Source organism: Bacillus rossius, chromosome 15, assembly GCF_032445375.1.
Source record: "Bacillus rossius redtenbacheri isolate Brsri chromosome 15, Brsri_v3, whole genome shotgun sequence".
NCBI classification, from domain to species: domain Eukaryota; kingdom Metazoa; phylum Arthropoda; class Insecta; order Phasmatodea; family Bacillidae; genus Bacillus; species Bacillus rossius.
The window spans coordinates 11,793,696-11,809,051 of NC_086342.1; the positions used below are offsets into that span (position 1 = coordinate 11,793,696).

The following is a 15,356-nucleotide window of genomic DNA, read 5'->3' on the forward strand; positions in this document are numbered from 1 at the left end:
TTGTTATGACGTTGTTACGTTAAACTATCGTCCGAAAACCGACTTTAGATATTCCTGTATATTTATTACGATACCTGTATTGTGTACCTCAAATGTTTCCAACATATATTTAATAAATGTCATTTTCGATCTGTAAAATGTTAATCAAATAATCATGAATATGAAACTTGCGTGAATATATGTACATACATGTAGATTAAATATTGTTTGAAAGTTGAGACGAAAAAAAAATAGTTCAGAACAATATTATGATTAATTCACAGTGAAAGCCCTAAACTAGTAATAATAAAAAAAATGAAATAACCAACGTGTCATGTGAGATTGAGCCTTAAGGGCCCTGCCTAGTTCAGGGGTGTATTTCTGTTATTGGAGCGGGATGATAAGTACGACGCTCGTTGGTGCTTTTAGCGCGGAGTCGTCTCTAAGCGCAAGGCTGTCGCAGTCTTCTCGTCGTGCGTGGGACATCTGTGAAACCGTACCATGGCGGAGAAATAAAGATAAAGATGTAATGCAAGGCCCTTGGGTGCTTTCAAGAATTTTACCAGGCGTTTCAGGTCTTAGAAAATATTCTGAAAACACGTGTTTTAGCCATCTGCCTCAACTCGTTCTTAAATGTTTTTGTTTTTCGTAAACAGAAACCACTTTATCTTGAGAAAATTTTAAATCTCTTGGTTTCTTCTGAATCTCCGTACACTGTTTGTGTTCCCAGTTAGGCGGGCCCCTTATCAAGTTTTTGAATCCTTTGTTAGCACTCCAATATATATATATTTTTTGTAACTTCATAATTCGAGCATGTAAACTCGGTTTTCGTAAAATCACAAAGAATTCAAATACTTCACGAAGATTCCTGAATGATCTGCGTAAATGTTAGGTGAAGAATTTAATTGTGTATATACGTATATTGCGTACTTTTCGTTTTTTTTTTTTTTGTTTAAGGTTTTCCGAGTTTATCTAGGGCTAGTTACTATCATTCCTGCCTATTTCTTCTGTGGTTCTCGCGTTTATTGTTTTCCCGTATTTTGGTCTTTAATGCTTTGCGTTACCGTCTGGTACGACTTCGCTGTCGGCAAGACTTAAATCCCAACTATAACTAAAACAATTAATTTGAATAATATATTTTAAACTGGGATAAATTTGATAGATATGTATCACAACTTGAAACTTAAAGTTCACGCCAGCGAGCTTGGTTTTTTTTTTTACGCTGTTCACAAGAGGGTCTGATCCCAAAAAAAAAAAAAGTATTTGAAAATGTTTTATTAAGACGAAGATTGTTTTATTGAAAGTTTATTGAGACAGTTTGGGTTCAGGAGTTGATATCTCTAGGGTTTTCTATTTTTATTATTTGTTCCTGCGGTGACAAAAAAAAATTCTTGAAGGCTTAGCTAACTTTCCGCCACTATGGGTGGTTGCCTAGGTGACGTCGGAGTAACGGGAAAGTCTTTCGCTTCCAAACAGTCGGTTGGCTGGCTGGCTCGCGCCCGTCTGTTCCCGGTACGCTCCCTAGGGTCCGCGAGAAGTGCCTGTCGCCAAGGGTCGATGGGGGGGGGGGGGGGGGGGCAGAGTTCCCAGGCGCTCGAAGCTCGTCTATTATCCCGTTTGCAGGCGTCAAGTTGCCTGAACTTCCCTCCAGTTCCCAGGGGAGCGCTCGAGCCGGTCTGCCGCGTCTCCTGTCTCTCTCTCTCTCTTTCTTTCTCTCTCTCTCTCCCCCACCTGTCTGTCTCTGTCTCTATCTCATTCTCTATATCTCACTGTCTGTCTCTCTCTATGGCGAATCTATTTCCCGGTTCTTGGAACCCATGTTGGGCACTGGCAACAGTGTCGGGCATGTAAAAGATCCATCTTTCATCCTAACCAGGTTTACACCCTAACTGGATCAGCTGCCTGGGGGGAGTATTGGTGTATTCATGAGGTGTGAACCTAAATTACGCGTCTCTCTCTCTCAATCTTTCTGTTTCGATCACTGCGAGTCTTATCTCCCTGTCACTCTCTATCTCTTTTTGCCTCACTATATCTGTCTCTTCATATCACATTCTGTCTCTCCCTGTCTCTTTATCTCTTACTGTCCCTATATAGCTGCCGCTCTCGCTCTCTCTCTCACTCTCTCACTCTCACTCGTGGCGGTACTGGATTGCTGTGAGCGGTTGAGAAAAAGGCGGACTTATTATTTTTTAAAATTCTTTTATTGAAGTATTTTACTTCTTTTAGGAGCTTTTATGGTGAACAATTTTTGTATGCAGCGTAATGCGCGCGCACTATGCTAACGGAAGTTCCACAGGATGAAGTCCGTTGCTTATTCTCGCTTCATAACGAATAAAAAATAGCTTTTTCAACAAAGAAAGCTAAAAATAAGTATGCCCATATACTTTTTTGACGTTAAACTAATAGTTACAGTTTCTAGTACTTTTTTAATGCTGGAACCATTAAGCATAGTTTTTTTTGTTCTCTTCAGGTTTTACGTATAACTTACTAGCTGAAAATACCGTGTTAGAACAAACATGGCGTCGATGATATATGCCGCGTTTTTTAATTCTAAGTATTTAATATGGCGAACGATGCATAAGCTCCATGTTATGTTTAATATATGCTTTATTTAATCATGCCAATAAAAAATAGATTTAACACTCCCATATAACTAACCCCACCTTTTTTATGTTTATGGACCTTTCTCTTTTTTTGGAAAATTTACGGCATGATCCATCACGTCGTGTTAAACATTTCGTTTTCTTGTCGGTAATGGAAACTAACGGCTTTTCCTCTTGCATTTTGTGTTTCGTCTCTGATTTTTACTGAAAATGATCTAATACTGGTAAAACGACACTTGAGTGTTTGTAATTATGATTACTTGCGTGACCTCTTACAGCTCTAAAATAACGTTTGTTAAGAACCTTGGGAGAATATTTTTGACACAACAACAAACGTAAGAGAGTATTTGTAACAAAGTAGAACAGCTCAGTATGAAAATGTGAACACAGCGGACAAAAGCAAGGTTCACCTATTCACTGCAACATGCCGAACATAACAATAGTTGTGACAACGATGCACAGAAAGCCACTCAAATATTTTATCAATTCAAAAACAAATGAAGGCACTTCAATACATAATCCCAGGTCAACCTAATTGTATCATTTATATAAGTTCTACCGCTTACATTTGGCTAACAGCGTAATAAACAGTATAAATTAAAATTCTTATACATGTATTTGTATGCGAATACTTCAAACATCAATATTCGTACTGTAGAGTAATCAAAAGTAAATAAACGAAAAATAAATTGGTACTGTTAAGCAAGATTGGCTGATTTACACCACAATGGTTTAAACGAAGGTTTTTATGGAAAGCTAAATGTTTTTAATGTATTTTAAATAAAATATCTAAGTAAATTTTAATGAAACGTCTAATTCCACTCTAATAACAATAGTTTGCTCATTAATTTGTCTTGTGATTTATACGGCAGCAAATAATTATATACTAATCATGATATTTAAAATTATCTTATTAAGTTGTAAATTATACCCAGCTAACTAATCCCCTAAAATTAAATTAATTAGTAAATAGTAGTCAAAATGTAAAAAAAATATGAAATTAATAAATTTATTATTTAAAAAAAATCCTATTTTGTGGGAAATCCCCGACTGTACAAATCCCCTTTATGTGGGAAAAACCCATTCTATGGAGACTACTCTCCTGTGGGGAAATATCCTTTCTAGTCAGACTTCAGTTCCTTGATGTTAGAACTTTTCTGATTCAACATGAGTGGCAGAAATCAGGATGTTGTATGGCTTTAATTTAAACACGCTGAGAACCAAAATAACTAATGTAATAAAAAACTGGTTAAAAAAATACGGGTTCAAACAAAAAAAAACAGGTTATTTGTTTTAAGAAACCAAGTTTTTTTTTGGTTTTTTAAACTGTTTTTTCCAACCCTGCTATTAAACACCTGCTCTTAAAGTATACAATAGGTTTATGCCTCCTATCCCATGCACCCATAATTATTCCAAAAATGAATACCTAGGTAAAATAGATTAGTGCAACCAATTTTTGGGATATATATATATTTTTGAAACTGTCAGTTTTTGAGAAAACCAAATTTGGAATTTTCCATTTTTTTTTTTTTTTTCAGTGGAGCAGTTCGTATCGATTTCTACGTCAAACGAAAGCCCATTTAAAAAAAAAAAGCTTCGAAATGGGATAAATTTGAGCTTTCCAACATCAACATTTTCCGAATGACAAACATTTTTTTCCAGATCAGAAACATTTTGATTTAGATGTTGTATGCAAATTGATTAATTTTGTGTAATTGTTTGGTTAATACAAACCTCGTTTGTGTGTTATTGAGGTGTGACCGCACGTGCTACCAATTTAGGCAGTTCTGTGTGTAGAGGCAGTCGGGACCGCCGGAAAACCCGTAAGTAGCGCGAAATTGATTAATTTTGCAGAGCATTTCTCTCGATGGGTCCCCAGGTCCTGGTTGTGTCCCCACGCGCCAGAATTTGAATATTCATTGCCACTCCAACCCGCGAGCCCATTCTCACGCCGAGCTCGCGTGAAAAGAAATACAATTTGTCTTCTTTTTCGCTTTTCCCTATTTTTTTTTTATTTCTGCACGGGTTTTCTCGTCACACTGATATTTTTTTTATCAAAGGAAACACCCCCCCCCTCCCCCATTTTTTTTTGCCCGCGCAACCGGAAGCCTTTTTAGCAATGCTAATAGTTTCGTGGTTCCGTTGCTCTGATGTTTAGGGGCCCCTGCAATTTGTCATCCGCGCAGTGAATATTGAAAAACGTCTCCGGGGGACGACAGAGGGAGAGGAGGAAAAAAAAGTTTCTATTCACCCCCCACCCCCACCCCTCCTTTTCCAACCCTTTCACTCGTTCCCGGTGTAGTAGTGTGTATGAAGGCTCGTTTACACCAGAATATTGCCTGCCGCTCTGCATATTCAACGCGATGGTGGTGTTCCCATCCCTCGTCCAATATGTGCAGCAGGGGAACCTCCCCCAAGCCTCTCCCCCCCCCCCCCCCGGATCATACTTGTGTAGCTTGCAAACACGTGTTTCGAACATCGCTGTTGTTGTTTTTCGCATTGTTCATTTGCGTACAGTTCTGACTGAATCGCCAGAAATGTTTTCTCCTTGGCAAGGGGGAATGGAAGCATTTATTATTTTCCCCGGGAATTTAAAACAAAAAATAATTAGCTTTTGTTCTTGTCGGTTGCGAATTTTTATTGTAACGTAGTCTTTTTCATGCGGCGAGTACAACAAAAAAAACCTATGGAAACGACGGCCTGAAATTATTAAACGTGAATCTTCATTTGTGTAACAAATCAGTCGATTTACAATTAGTTACGTGTAGGCTTGGGAATAAACCCAGGCATTGAATGCATTTGCGTTTTTTATACACGCTATTTTTGATTTAACGTATCGGCTACCATGAAATCAACGGTGTAATCAGTGAGTTCATTTCTTTTCGAAAATTGTATATATGCTTGAAAAAACTCATTTTTTAAAACCTAACGTAATTTTTATTATTCGGGTAAATTGTAATAATTATGAAAAACTTTACCCATAGGCTATAAGTTTTATTTTTAAATTCTTTTAAACTTGGATTCACATTTTTGCCTTAGAGGAAGATTTGTACTTCAGATTTCAGGTATGAACTCTATATTAAGTTGCATTTGTGTGGTATACTATTAAGGTCGTAGCGTGCATATAAAGAGAGAGAGATAGATAGCGAGAGAGAGAGAGAGAGAGTGAGAGAGAGGTAGGTAGGTAGGTACGTAGGTAGGTAGGTTTATTTGCCTAAACAAAATATTTGTTCGTATATGGGGAAATACATATATTTTGTTGTCAAACAAATATTTTGTAGTAGGAAAGAGTTTGCTGGCCCAACAAAATGATTTGGTCAACTACATTTTGTTAGGTGTAACAAATTTTGGTAACAAATGTAGGTCTTCAGATGACGTTCACAACTTCAGTTAAAATAATTAAATTTTATAATCTGGTAGTATCTGCATACGAATAACATTCAGACATGTGTTACGTCTTTTTCGTATATTAATTTAAACATTTTTTTTCGTATATTAATTTAAACATTTTTTTTCGTAGTACATATTTAATGTGTAGTCATTTGTGCGTTTGCTGCTTCCTTTGAAAGTTTTCAGCAGCTGTCTAAGGATGCAGGCAGATGGTCCTACCTTTTTCCGAATGTCAGGGAATATCAGATAAATGTCAGGGAAGCTGTATTTGATCAAGGAATGTCAGGGAATGTACTGGAAAACATTAAAGTAATGTAAATACTCCAACTGAGGGATAAATAAGGTCATTAATATTAGAATCCCTAATTTTGAGGTTTGAAAGACTAAATAATAAAGGAAACCTTGACTTGATTATAGACTTCAGGTCATTTACCAAATTATTGTGTACCATCGTTATTTCTGTGGTTTTTCCTTGCGTACTTACAGTTTGTGTATATAGTATTTTTTTGCAATTATTTTTGATGATTAAAAATTTAAATATAATAAGTGTAGCAGGTGGTGAGAGAAATAAGCCATTCATGGAAATTATTGATGCTGGATTATCTTTATTCCTTTTAAGAAAAATTTTAAATAGTCGGGGATGATTGAACTTTTGGTCAGGGAATGTGTAAGTTTTACTACCCACTTGTGTGGATGTCCTGCAAGCATTTCCTTTCCGGTCGCTTTGCTGGTGGTGTAGGGTATCTTCTGCGCTTTGACTATATACACTGTATAGAAGTCGCGAGTGGATAGGATTTACTCTACGTTTTTCAGAAGCGTATGATGAGCAGCTTGGGAACTTCACCGCTGCAGTGCGCTGCCGTAACTCTCTGTATCGTCTTAGTTGTTATTTACACGTTAGAGCGCAGCACTGTCGCCCGCTGTCATTCCCCGCACCCCCCATCAATCATTCACTGCAGCTCAAGGTCGTTCAGCGGGAGGGGGAAGGGGTGTTTGAAGAGTTCGACACTTCTCCGCTAGGGACCACCACAAGTCGATGCCCTAGAGATGGTGGCGATTGCGGCGGTGAATTAACCAACTACCTCAAAACCGTATTAGAAATTTTAACCTGGGCTGGCGACTTCTATACAGTATATATATTCAGAGCTTCTGCGCGTGGTTGTTCCACGCAAATATCTGCGGATTCTTGGACACTGGTCAAGAATGTCCGTCATGCTGGTTGGCGGATCGCCCACCTCGTGTCATAGCTCGCCGATTCAGATCTACCCGCTTGGACATGGAGTAGGTCATTCCTAAACCGTTGGAATTGCGGGGTTTCCTGAAAGAGTACGCTGACGAGGTTTTTTTTTTTTCTTCCCCCTGGTTAATATGTGGCTTTCACTGGGACCTAGTGGAATTAATTGCAGAATCAGTAAAGCAACCCAACTTTAGGTTAGTGCGACAAATGGTAATAAGCGACATTTTTAAGGGGGATCAAGCCCCGCCATCTTGGATTTTTTTTCCCATTTTGTTGCTTTAATTCTAATTTTTAACTATTAATTCCAATCTGTGGGCATGTCCATGCGTAAATCATATGTCACAGACCGTCTATACTTTGTTGCAACCACGTATTTAGTAACAGGCTCTAGTCTGTAAGCGCAGCGAGGGGGGAAAAAATTATTATTTCACGCGGGCGAATAAAACTATCATGATAGTCACACCAGTTCACGAGTGTTTACTTCAACAAGTAGCCTGCCATGTCAAAAAAAAATTTTTGCTCGGAAGCTTTATTGCAAGCAGTATCAAAATATTTGAAACTATTTTTACCCGGACACGCGTTGCTGGTTGAATTCTGGTTGAATGGAAAAGAAAAGAAAAAAAAACCCACACATTTCTAAAATTTCTAAAATTTTCGGATTCTGACTTGTTTTTAGAAATGTATATAATCTTTAGAATGTTAATCTGTAGCAACACACGCTCAGTATGCCGAAATTAACTGTAAGGTGTCACAGTTGTATTTAAAACCATTTTTTAAAATAAATTTGACGTAGTAAAACCTTAAGTGTCATCAAATAAACACTTACGTGTAAAATTATGACGAAACTTTTATATATTTTTAACGAATAAATTTATTTCCCATCGAACTTTTGCACAGAAACAACTCGTTTTATTCACCGAAATATATCGTTTTTATTTACCATTTTACATTGGCCCATATAATTGTCCATGCGAGAACCAATCCGTGTATAAAGACTTTAAACGAACTAAAAAAAAAAATGGTTGTCTGTAAAGTCGGTTTACGGACAATGGTTTAACGTGACAACGTCATAACAAAACATTGATGAAATGATTGCATACTTTTATGAATAAAATGGAGTAATGTTTATTGATTTATCACTATTTTGTATGGATACAAAGAAGGAGTGAAATGAAATCTAAAATTTAATTGATAAATTTACTTTTATTTGCACTCATTAATTCAAATATGTTTATTACTTTAACGAAGAGATTATTTTAACTATAACTTTTATACATGTTTGCTATTTGACTTCTTCCAATGTGTTATTCTATTAAGGATAGGACGATGATAGGAAAAGTAGGAAACTAATTGGAGTGTTTCAAGTTTAATGTGCCTCGAAAAAGTCAAATCGATGGTTGTTCCAATCGAGTGGAAGAGAGATAGATGCGGCGCAAGCGTACAATGAGCGTAACGGGACACAGCGTAACGGGACACTTTTTCGTGCGTGCAGCCGGCGTTCATCGATTTATTAGACGTTGTCACGTCAAAAATATTTTTTCTCTGCGTGCGCAAAGCAGTTGAACCGCGAGGCCGGTCCAGAGCAGTCAGACCGCGGCAGTTGTGACGTCACGGCCAAGGACTGCCCGGCAGTTTGTACGGAATAGCCTCCACTCCACCTGCTGTGAACCAGTGGTAAGCTGCCCGCCGCTACAGCCAGCCCCGCGGCGGGAAGCGCCAGCGAAATGCCACATTTAGGCGCCACCAAATATTGTATTAGGGACAATATAGGAAACTCGCAAGAAATACGTGAGACAAGTGATGTCAGCAAACCTGGCGGCGTGGTGTGTAACTACGTTTTTTTTTTTTTAATTTTACAGTTTGTTTTAGGCGCGCGAGAGTAATGACATCTAGCGACATGTAGTGAAAATATCTTGAAAACGATTTAGTAAATTGTCTCGCGCTTCGCCAGTGATAATTGGTCAGAGTTTCCCATTTTGTCGTATTACGATATTTGGTACCACCCGCCGAGAAAAGTGGGAAACGTGACGGACGATGCCGCGAGCCCGTGGGTGTTTTTGAAGTGGTCCTGTCCCCCAACTTCCCCCAAGCCATTCGTTCCGTTAAATGATCCAGTGCCATCTCAGCCACCTTTGATAGTCTCTGATGATCACAAATGTCGACGAGATGTTAGCGGTCCCGCCTAGCCAGGCGGTAGGAAAAAAAACTTGATTTAAAATCTGTTCAGAAGATATCCGAGTGGTGCCTGTTTACGAAAATCACTTGAGGATACGTCGTCGAAGGAGTATGTTTCCGTATTTCGTTTCAAAACAATTTTCAAGCATAAGGCACCCGGTGCAGTGCCTCGGAAGCACTCGGAAGGATTTGAAATTCACATTTTTATCTTCCTTTCTCCGCCGTACAAAGTTACGGTTACCACTCGCGTCTTATAAGTTCCCACCGATGCGCGGCGAAGAAGACTCGCAGGAGGGGAGATAACCGCGCCGGAAGCACCAGCGAGCGTCGCGCTTTATCACTCCGCGAACCTCTTTTCCGTTTCCCTCCGAGCGGAATGGGGAAAGTAGTAGCCACTCGCGCGCCCTCCATCTTGTTTCCCGCCGCATGCGAAGATGTTTCCTTTTGAAGCTGCTCGACGGATGCATATCCGCCGATGACGAGTCCTATCCCGACGTGCGTGAGAGAGAAAGAGAGAGGGAGGGAGAGAGAGAGAGAAAAGAGGGAGAGTGAAGGGGCTGGCCGTGATGAGGCTCGTGGATCGTCCCTCCCGAGGGAGATCTTCGGCGCTCGCTCATCTAGGTCCTACCGCCGCGGCGGAGTAATTAATTTGGCGGCGTCTGCCGCTGTTTGTGCGCGCCACAGGCTGTCTCTCTCTTTCCCTCTCTCTCTCCCTCCCCCTTCTCGCTGCCTCCAGGTATTCTCGAGAGCGTCTTCACCCCCTGCGGCAGACGGGGAGCGCCTACCCTCATTAGTTACAGCCGCCGTCGCGCGGACCGTCGGAGTGAATGCCGCCTCTCCTAGGGTCCTTCTTCCTCCGCGCCTCTCCTGGGCAGGCAGGCTGCGCCGTCGACCTCTTGTAGCGAACCCCCCCACTTCCTTTCTCGGACGCGCGAATAAACGAATGACTCCAACAAACGCAGTGGCGCAGCTGACACCGTGGCTTTCTGGCTTTTTTTTTTTTCCTCCTCCTCCGCCAAGTCTCTGACGACGGCCGAGTATTTTTTCGCGTAAAATATTTTCGGACATTTTTGTCTGTTAAAACGTTATAGCTTTTTTTTTTCCTGTGTTACCGTGTTTGGTTGCGTTTATTTAAGGGAAGCCTTCATTTCACAGACGAGAGAGCCGCACCCGAAGTTACCCGAAGTTTACATGATTTTACAGTATCTTTAATGTAGCTGTCCTAACCAAATCAACCGTCCACAATTTTTTAAAGTATTTATAATGTAGCTAACCTAACCTACTTGACCATTAGTAGCCTTTTATCAACACCGCCATATTTATTTACAATGAACCAAAAAAAAAAAAAACTGAAGATGCACGATCGGGCGTTTGGCTCTCTCGTCTGTGAAAAGAAGGCTTCCCTTTATTAAAAGTACGTGTCAGTTGTCAGCATACCTGTCATACCTTATTGGATCAGATTTTATCTATTTCTGAGTGACAATAGTTAATAAAATCACACAAACACATTTTTTTTTTAAAAAAGGCAACAGTTTTTTTTATTCATAAATGTGCTGTAGAATTGACTGCATTTTTCTTGTACTTTTACAAAATAATCGCTTGAGGTTACCAAGCGTTGCTCTACCGATGTGATACTAAGCCTCATGACAATTTTTAAGGAGAATATGTATTATATTATAATGATTGTAACGCCAGTTGTCTTATGTCTTTTAAAACTTGGTATTATTTTTACTATGAATTTTATTTTACCAAACATATTCTAGGGTAGTTTAACTATCATAACGTTTCATTTGGCACACCAATACATTTGGTGTGTCCCCAAATGTTTATGAAAGTGACTATATACGGGTTTATGTTGGTACACACGAAATTACTTCTGCCAAATGCCGTATACCGAGTGCTAAGAAATTTTCAGATCAGGAAAAAAGAAACAACTGGGCCTGTGAGATTAAAGTTGTAACATCCATGATTTCTTCTGCAGTCTTTTTTGCACCCTGTGTGGTTCTGTCTGTTATGTTATTACTAGAGACCTGCAAAATTCGTGGATTCATTTCGTGATATGCTACAATTCAAATAATTATACCTTAGCGCTGCTTCTGCAATTGGTTCACTGTTAATCTGGATTAATGAGAGCCAATTAGAGACCCTCGTTAAAAGAAAAGTCGAATCACAGACACTCGGTCGAGACGTCTCACAAGTCAGCAGCCATTGAACAGATGTCATTTGCACGAGTGTAGTAGAGTGTAGTAGAGTCTATCCTGGAGGTCATTGAATCCGCGAATTTTGCAGGTCTCTAGTTATTACTTTGGAAAATGATGGTTGTTTCGTGTTTTCGTCCGTTCTATTAAGAGGAGTCTCACTCGTGAGTTTGTTGCAGAAATTACTTATACCAAATGCCGTATACCGAGAGCTAAGAAATGTTCAGATCAGAAAAAAGGGGGGGAGAAAAAATCCATGAATTGTTTCGTTGGGTGTTATCATCGTCTCGCGTGTCCGTGTCAGCGAGACGTAGATCCAGAGAGTTGACTTGAGTGAGATGTGTGTGTTGTGTGACAAGATGGCCGCTGCCGCAGCGTGTGTGTGACAAGATGGCCGCTGCTGCAGCGTGTGTGTGTGTGACAAGATGGCCGCTGCCGCAGCGTGTGTGTGTGACAAGATGGCCGCTGCCGCAGCGTGTGTGTGTGACAAGATGGCCGCTGCCGCAGCGTGTGTGTGTGACAAGATGGCCGCTGCTGCAGCGTGTGTGTGTGTGTGACAAGATGGCCGCTGCTGCAGCGTATGTGTGACAAGATGGCCGCTGCTGCAGCGCGTGTGTGTGACGGCGGGCTCGTCCCTGGCCTTGTTGCAGAGGTGACCAAGGAGGTGGCCCAGGTTCAGGCGCTGGGCAAGCCCATCCCCAAGGAGAGCAAATACGTGGACATCTACCGCGAGAAGCCCATCCGGGTGGCCGTCAAGGTGCTGGTGCCCATCAAGGAGCACCCCAAGGTAACACCCTCCCTCAGTGGCGTAGACAGGATTTGTGTATGGGGGGGGGGGGTGTTAAGAAGCATGCGCCCCTCCCCCCCCCCCCCCCCCGTATTAAAACGGGTGGTCCGGGGGTCCTCACCCGGGAAAATTTGGATTTTAAGGTGTAAAACAGTGCTATTTGAGCAGTTTTCGGTACTTAAATTTAAATATTTTAATGGTAAAATTTTTATTCATTTTAATATGAAATATGTTTGAGTAATGAATAAGAAATTAATTAATTATTTGGTGCTAAGGGGGGGGGAGGGTTGAACCCCTAACCCCCACCCCCCTTGCTACGCCCCTGCCATCCCTCGACTCCGCTCGGTCAAAGGAACTGAAAGACTTCCATTACACTGTTAGAAAATACAGAAAATTTGCGCATTTATCAACGCACCTCTTCCTGAACTGATCTGCCGGACCGCCATTCCTATATAGGTACTACCAACAGAAAATAACGGACACTTATTAGTAGGGACCGGAAAAATTCGCGGGTTCAATGACCTGTGGGATGAACTCCATAGTTCTACGTACACTCGGTCAAATGCCACCCACTCATTGGCTGCTGTCTTGTGAGGACGTTCCAGCGTAGCTGCCTGTGATTCTATAAAGCTTTGGTCGGGTGATTCATCAGATTCATCCAGGTGAGTTGTGAACCAATAGCAGAGGCAGCACTGAGGTATAACGATTTGCATTTTAGCCTATCGCGAATTCGCGAATTTTTCCGGTCTCTACTTATTGATTAGCGTTTACTTTTACCTCGCAGAATAAATAAATATTATTGACGTCCCACAAATTTCACAAGTTGAACTAATTATTCAAAACTTAACCTGCGTACACATTCACAAAGCATGAATATAGTAAACAAAAAAAATCTATAAACAATTGTTTTGGCGCCCTGTATATACTGCGCTCGGAAATCAGTAGTAGGTATCGGACATCGCAGTTGTAGACAGGGCTATTTTCCCGTTTGAAAATGTGACGGCCATTCGCATTAGCATAAGGACACGGGCCGCCCACAGGTTCGGACTTTTGTAGACGAGCCTTAAAAAGAGCTTTAGTGTTTCCCTACCCCTCCTCTCTACCTTTACCTTCATCCTTTTTACGCACACGGGACACCGCGAGACAAATGGCCTTCCGCCGGCACTGATTAAATTCGCAGGATATGGTGCTGACGCCTGTACATGCCAACCCCCCAACCGTCCTTTTACACAGTCCTTCATCTTCCTCCTACACTCGGTAAAGGGGTTGTGGAGGGGTGAAGGGAGGGTCAAAAAGCCCGGCCGTGTCAATTACCCTGGGTACCCCGTGCGACCGGGGCGCAATTTGTATTCGTTTGTTTTAAAATGGCCGCGCCCGCGACACACGTGCGCCGCCAGCGGCCGAGTGGTTTATGAGCAAACCCCCCCCCCTCTCTCTCTCCCCCTCCCCCTCTACCCCTTTCCCTACCCCTTCTCCGTGCATTCCCGAAATGAATCACTTCTAGTCCATACGAGTCGCTCCATGCAGGAAAAAAAAAATGCTTTGGTAACCTGGCGAAATTGAGTTAACCTTTGAAGTATGTATTCTCTGAAGGTTTTATCCATAACCCATTTTTATCCAGTGATCGCAATGCCTTGGAAGTATAAAATGTATTTTTCTGTTTTCTTTCAGCGAGTTTCAATAAGATATACTTTATTGCAGTACTTTATTTTATCTTTCCAAAATTTTATATTCCGAGACCGAAGCCCTTTTTCGGCTTGAAACGTTTCGTATCGTGCGTTCTTGCTGCAGAACTGACCAATTTTGATAAAGTGTCACTCAAAATGGGATGATTAATCACGGCCATGTTGGATTTGTGTTTTTAAATACCAGCTACAGTTTGCAGGACTAATTAATTATTTTGTTTTGTAGATTGGCACGCTGTAGAACCTTGATAATAATAACGCATGTAGTAGCCAGTGTGGGATCAACAGTCAGTTTATTCTTTCCGTAGGTTCTAGGTACTACGATAGAGATAATTGCTACAAATATTGTGTATGCTCTGCCATGTGTATGTACTCTTACGTATTTTCATAATCAGTGACAAATTCCACTGATTATGGTTTGGCGTACATGTATTCAACTAGTTTTTTTTTCTCTTTCAGAATGACTACAACTGCAATAATACTGTCAATAGACACTATTTTAAGGTTTTATTAACAAATTATAAAATTAAAATAATAAACTTAATATAAATAACGATGGTGTACAAAATATGTTCAATGTAAACAAGCCGGGTAGTATCAATCTGGACAATAGTGTGTACCATGTACTTTGTACTGCAAACTAAGAGTGTCACACTATAGGAATCCACTGGTTCAAATGGAAAAGTTTGAGATTGTATGTTCCGTTCCAGGTTATTATTTTGTGCATACTTTCCACGCGGTTTAACTTGCCGATTTTTTGAATGTCCGAACTTTCACAAAATGAAAACTATATATATATATATACATACATATATACATACATATATACATATATACATACATATATACATACATATATATATATATATATCTCGCATCAATTTTGCATTATCAACTTTTTTTTTCATTATCGATAATAATGAAATGGAATATAAAACTGGAACTTTTTTTATGTTTAAAGTTAATTTTACTGGTGGCTATGTGATATGGTTTGATTTCTTTCAGAATAAAAAATTTAATTTTCACCCTGATTTTCAGAATCGTCAGAATTTTTACGATTTATTAAAAGGTCAACTAAATTTAAATTTTAAATCCATGTCACGCAATAGCCACCAGTTATTTATTTCATTATGTTGTTCTTTTCCATACTGCACAAAAATGTTTAAAAAAAAAAAAAAAAAAAAAAACTACTTTGCCAGCTATTTATACAAAAGGTATGTGTTTCTATATAAACTTTTGTTGACGTGACGTCTAATAAATCGATGAACGCCGGCTGCACGCACGAAAAAGTGTCCCATTACG

At 40.2% G+C, this 15,356-nt stretch overlaps 1 protein-coding gene across 2 annotated transcripts in view; it reads left to right on the plus strand.

Annotated features, from left to right (window-relative positions):
• LOC134539222 (KH domain-containing, RNA-binding, signal transduction-associated protein 3-like) overlaps positions 1 to 15,356 on the plus strand; it is a 283,653-nt gene that overhangs the window by 209,495 nt on the left and 58,802 nt on the right. For both annotated transcript variants that reach the window (XR_010076280.1, XM_063381013.1), the window contains exon 2: positions 12,233 to 12,369. Coding sequence is in view for 1 of the 2 variants with exons in the window: in XM_063381013.1 (XP_063237083.1) it covers positions 12,233 to 12,369 (137 nt within the window). In the remaining variant the exon portion in view is untranslated. The remainder of the gene's footprint in view (positions 1 to 12,232; positions 12,370 to 15,356) is intronic.